At 42.6% G+C, this 5685-nt stretch overlaps 2 protein-coding genes across 2 annotated transcripts in view; one reads left to right on the forward strand and one right to left on the reverse strand.

Moving 5' to 3' along the window:
- The window catches only part of LOC101862837 (hyphally regulated cell wall protein 3-like), a 4788-nt gene extending 4108 nt beyond the window's left edge, over positions 1–680 (forward strand). The window contains exon 3 of the mRNA XM_035972699.1: positions 82–680. Within this exon, the coding sequence (XP_035828592.1) occupies positions 82–680 (599 nt within the window). The remainder of the gene's footprint in view (positions 1–81) is intronic.
- A 3343-nt stretch (positions 681–4023) lies between these two features.
- LOC101863060 lies at positions 4024–5157 on the reverse strand. Its single transcript, XM_005109654.1, has one exon. The coding sequence runs from the start codon at positions 5155–5157 to the stop codon at positions 4024–4026; it is 1134 nt and encodes a 377-aa protein (XP_005109711.1).
- Between the last annotated feature and the right edge of the window lie 528 nt (positions 5158–5685).

A 5685-nucleotide genomic window follows, 5' to 3' on the forward strand; every position in this document is an offset into this window, starting at 1 on the left:
GTTTCTTCCCTGTTTCAGTCAATGGATCTGCAAATAGTACCGGTTCTAACGCTAATTTGACTGATTCTGTTCTTCTTGTAGTCAATGGATCTGCCAATAGTACTGATTTCTTTCCTCAAGCCCTCAATGGATCTGCCAATAGCACTGATTTCTTCAATCGCACAGTAAAGAGATCGGATTCCGGCGCAAATGTTACTGATTTCTTCCCTGTTTCAATCAATGGATCTGCGAATAGTACTGGTTCCAGCGCCAATTTTACCAATTCTCTTCCTCTAGCCCTCAATGGATCCGCCAATAGCATGGATTTTTTTCCTTTAGCCCTTAATGGCTCTTCCAATAGTACTGGTTCCAATGCCAATTTGACTAATTCTGTTCCTCTTGTTGTTAATGGATCTGCCAATAGCACTGGCTTCTTTCCTTCTGCTGTCAATGGATCTGCCAATAGCACGGATTTCTTCCCTGTATCCGTCAACGGATCCGATTCCAATACCAACAGAACCGATTGGAAACCCAGAATCGTCCAGCCAGTTACCACCGACGCCCCAATCACGACCAGTCCCCCAGATCTACCAGACGACATCTTCCCGTCCATTTCCGAAGCCGAGGAAGAAGCTCTGTGGAAACTCCTCCTCAGAAACATTCTTTCCAGATGGAGATTGTTCAGAGCCAGAGAAGCGTAACGTGACGTAGAATCAGGGCAACGAAAAAGTCGAAGACGTGACCCAACATGGGAACTACCTTTACAGTTTAAGTTTAAATCATTTTTCACAGAAAGGATACTGGTATACAAAAAGTAATTATTTGTAAGATCGTCAAAAATTCGTTGCGCAACTCATCCTCCAATGTCTCTGTAACTGGTGAATCAATGTCTTCCATACTTTGCACAGCAGTTTGTATAAATTTATCTCAACTTATTCTCCTATTTCCGCAGCAATTGATGCAAGATTTAAAGACGTTTCTTTATAGAATACTATAAACCTTCGTCAAGCGGAAGAGAGGAAATTCCTACCAACTGAAATTATTAGGTGTGTCCCGCGCGCTCATATGACCTTATGCAGTTGCGAGCGCCGTAAAAACACTTACCAAAACAAACAAAAAACCAAGGAAGAGAGGATTATGTACTGCACTTCCCGCTTCTCATTCACATTTTGCAAACACATATGGCCTACGTCACGGCGCATCAATGACACTCTTTAGAAGCAAAACCTGTAACAAAAAATACATTTCATAGTGATCACTTTTTAGCACTAAAGATTCTCAAAGCACGCGTTCAATAACCATAGTGTCACGGTTAAAAGATGGAAGTGTCTAGGTAGACCCCAATTGGGGACTACGCAGTCATGGTGTCTAGGTAGACCTCATTTAAATTAATGGAGAAAAAGAATGATCACTTGTGGAACAATTAAAAACAAAACGTTTTCCATTAATTAAAAAGTTTCATTATATCCGTTTCCGCTTTAAGCACTGCGACAATTATCAATTTCTGTTTTGAGAGCATAGATCTAGATCTATACCTAATTTTTTACTTCTCTCAAGATGTGTTGCTCCATTCCAGTAGAGTGTAGAATCTAAATATAGTAGGCCAATCAATCAAAATCCAACATTTTTGGGAACTACCTAGACACCATGACTACGTAGTCCCCAATTGGGGTCTACCTAGACACTTCCTTAAAGGAAAGGACAGACGACATGCTTTGAAAAGTGGCATTGTCCCAGCTCATGAGAAGTAAACCTTTTCAAATCTGTAGAAATCACCCATTGGGATTTTTTAAATTAGTGTTAATTATGAGCATTTTCTAAAATAAAGCTAACAGGCGTTTGCAAAAAAACAAAATTAATGCTGATTTGTTGAGACAAATTGATACGAATAATTTTGCAAACGCTGGAGAGTCTATGCTCGGTAGTTAAGGAAATATTATCTGACTGACATAAAGTTACTCCGTACAATTTTGACAGCACTATTATAATGGTAAGATGCTTCCTAATTCAGGCGTTTGGGTAACCGCAACAGATCTCGTAGAGTCCGGAGCACCGACTTTTCTGCCCTCGCCTTCATTTATTTGTCAGTTTGCAGAAAACGCAGAAAGTTGTGGGCGTGTGAGTGTGTGTGAGATATGATTTTGCCTCTAGTGTAATCATTCCCTCAAAAGTGAACGATTTATGAAGGTTATTGGCAATAAAAAAAAAATACGCAGCCCAGACAGCGTTTGTTTAGAAAAAAATTCTTTTAATACTTGTTGACTCTAAAGTCATTGAATGTTGTTGGTAAAAAGTCCCATGGCATTCACCCCTAAGAAATATGTGAATTTTCTTCCTTTTCTCTATTTTTCTCTGTCTGTCTGTATGTCTGTCTGTCTGTCTGTCTGTCTGTCTGTCTGTCTGTCTGTCTGTCTCTCTGTATGTGTGTGTGTGTGTGTGTGTGTGTGTGTGTGTGTGTGTGTGTGTGTGTGTTTTGGCTGAGTCTGTGGTTCGTTTAAGGGTGTTGTATTAATATATTTTTTAACAAGAGGTACTAACATTTTATGTCTCTTGTGCTTATGTCGTTTGAATACTAGATCTAGTCCAGAGAACAATTGATGACTATCTTTCTTTGTGAAGGAGATGGAAAATTGGACTAACACTTAGGTATCATCATTATCGTGTTATATTTCCCCATTTTTTTTTTCCTTTGGGGGGTAGGTGTTTTACGGCGCTCGCAATTGCAGAAGGTCATATGATGATATGAGCGTGCAGGACACAATCAGTTTTTTCAGGAAATTTCGAATTTTCCCCGGGTGACGGCCGAAGCCTACTCTTATCGTTTTAAGACCACCAAGGGATCTTAACCTGCGCAACTTGCACACGAGCCCTCTGAGATTTTTAGCACTAGGCTAGGTGTAGATATTTCCTAACAGACGATCAGGGGTGTGGCTGAAAGACAGCAGTAAGAAGGAGCCAAGTAGTAGGTGTCTTTTTGCGCTCCTTAAAGATCCCTTAGTGGTCTAAAATCATAAGAGTAGGCTTCAGCCGCCACCCGGGCAAAATTCAGTTTTCTACCAACTGAAACATGTTTAATGTGTCCTGCGCGCTCATATGACCTTATGCAAGTGCGTAAAACACTTACCAAAAAAACCAAAAAACTAGAGCTGAGAACTTTATAGTCCAGTATGATACCAACCGAGCTAAAGTTGCACCCCACACAATGGCAGGTGAGTTATTCTCTATTTTTGAAGAACGAGCTTAAGTATATCTCTCATCTTAAGCTTATACTATTAGAAGCCTATCGCATTATCATCACACTAATTATTTATTACGTATCTAGCTTAAACATTGTTACTGTTAACAATTAATTATTATAGATCATTTATATTATTACTTGTGTGGGACTGTGTGTTTGGGAGTGTTATCATAATAATATTATATTATGTATTAATGCATGGGAAGAGAAGGAGGAAGTGAAAGAGGGTATGACGTGTGTCTGGTTGTGTGTCTGGTTGTATGGTTGTTGTTGTTGTCGTGTGTGTGTATGTGGTAGCCTATCCGTTCGAAATGTTTGGAGCCCCGAAGAGCGTGCTCTTCGCCAGGGCCACCGCCTCCCTTAGGTAGCGGGTGAGGCAGTCCAACCTCCCTGAATCCTCCCTGAAGAGATGCCGCCGCCGGTGTTGTTGTTGTTGTTGTTGTAATTGTTGTCGTTGTTGTAATTGTTGTTGTTGTTGTTGTTGTTGTTGTTGCTTTTGCTAATAATTATTGCTGTAGTGGTTGTCAAGTTGCTGTTGTTGTTGATGTTTTATTTGTTTTTTGGGGGCTTTTTTAAATCAAACAAAACAGCACTCTGTACTCATTAAAAATTTATTCAACTTTCCACGCTGCCCCTTTTGGCATCATATCTACGGACCTTTTCATCCTGCTGTCAGTCTGCTAGAATATACTTGCTGGTTACGCATTTTTTTGTCGTTTAGTACTCTTATCAAGGTACTCATATCAAGCACTCACAGTTGAGATGTTCTTATCTGATGCGTACACAATACGTGGCAGTAGAACTTACTACGAGTACTTCGCGTTTCGCCCACAAAGTCTTCGTAATTCATCCCTGAATTTTCTGTTGAACACGGCGTACACGAAAAAGTTGGACGCAGCGTTGATTGCTGTGCTGAGGAACACGATGTTGACTGCAAGGACGTACTCACTGTGGTGGGAGAGCCCAAAGCCAAAGCCAGGGAAGAGTCTCTTCATGTACACCACCACCAGGAGAGGCGTGTTGCAAACAATGAAAAGAGAAGATACGCCACTTACAACCCGAATCGTTCTCTTGTATTTTGTCGACGGTGCAACAGCTTTATTTCCTTCTTTGGAGACTTTCTTTTCTCTCTTTGCCCGCGGTGACCTTACCCCCCTGTCTGGTTCAGTCTGAGGAACGGCACTGTCGTTGGGGTGTTGTTCGTTGGATTTGTTATCTCCTTCATTGTCTTGGGTTGAGAGTACCTCATCTTTCTGTTCTCCTGGAGATGATACTTTGGACTTTTCCACAGATGGCAAACTGCTGGAATGTTCCTGGAATTTAGAAGACCTATAGAGGCCGTAAGCCATCACACAGGTGCTGATGACCAGCGTTATTTGACAAACAGTCTGTAGAAATAAAGTATTCAAGATGTTATGAATGGCCTCCACTTTGGGACGGTAGCTCGTGACCCCGATTGTGAGAAGGGTCATGTTGGTGGCCGGCTCCAACCTCCGGACAAAAAAATGTGAGGTGAACACGGGGATGTAGGAGGCCAGGCCCAGGCACCAGATAAGGCACAGAATGGTCTGTACACGTCTCGGGGTGAGCACAGAGTTGACCTTGAGGGGCAGGGCCACGCAAAGACATCGCTCTAGAGAGACGAGGACCGTGGTACAGCTGGAGATGTCGTAGAACATGGAGCGGGGCCAGGCGAACACGTAGCTCTGTAAGGCAGAGAGGTTCACACCCTGGTCTCTCGCTATGTCGGTGAGGAAGTGAGCACCGTAGTAGAGCAGGCTCCAGGCCAACACGCACGTGTCTGACAGCGTGAGCGACAAGAGAGTGGCCGTCACCGTGTTCTTCCGCCAGTCCTGTCTCAGGAACACGCGCGAGCTCAGTGAGTTCATGGCCACACCGACCACACTCACCAACACACCGACAACCGCAAGTACGTTCATGGCCACAACCAACAGTTGAGAACCGAAAAAAAGAAATTTATAAAAAAAAGAAAACCCCAGAGTCAAAGAAGGCTTAAAGATTTATTGTATCTTTAACGTTTAGGCTCTCGGACTCACAACCGTAAGGTCGAGGGTTCGAATCCCGTCAGGGGACCGACGATGTGTCCTTGGGAAAGGCACTTTGCATAAATTTTCCTCACGTCACCCAGGTGGAAATGGGTACCCGGCTATAGACAGTGAACGATCTTGTCAGTTTGATAGTGTTTGAGCGCGTGAAATCCGCAGCTTGCACTGTATGCTTCCGCGGAAGCCGAGAATGTTTCTGAGTGTTCTCAAAGGATCTGCTGGGGTAATAATAGTTGTAAAGCGCATAGAGCATGCTCTTGAGCCTGGATATGCGCTATATAAATGCAATTATTATTATTATTATTAGCCACTATCCAACTTTCTAGGATCTGAGACACAGGATTATCATCAAGCAAAAGCTAGAAAAAACTTCGGCTTTTTGAAAATCGTCACCTTAATTCT

The sequence above is a fragment of the Aplysia californica genome, unplaced genomic scaffold, assembly GCF_000002075.1.
Source record: "Aplysia californica isolate F4 #8 unplaced genomic scaffold, AplCal3.0 scaffold00801, whole genome shotgun sequence".
Taxonomy (NCBI): Eukaryota; Metazoa; Mollusca; class Gastropoda; order Aplysiida; family Aplysiidae; genus Aplysia; species Aplysia californica.

What these genes read in the sequence shown, in the direction of transcription:
- LOC101863060 (XM_005109654.1), bottom strand. Translation starts at nt 5,157, where the DNA reads ATGAACGTACTTGCGGTTGTCGGTGTGTTGGTGAGTGTGGTCGGTGTG.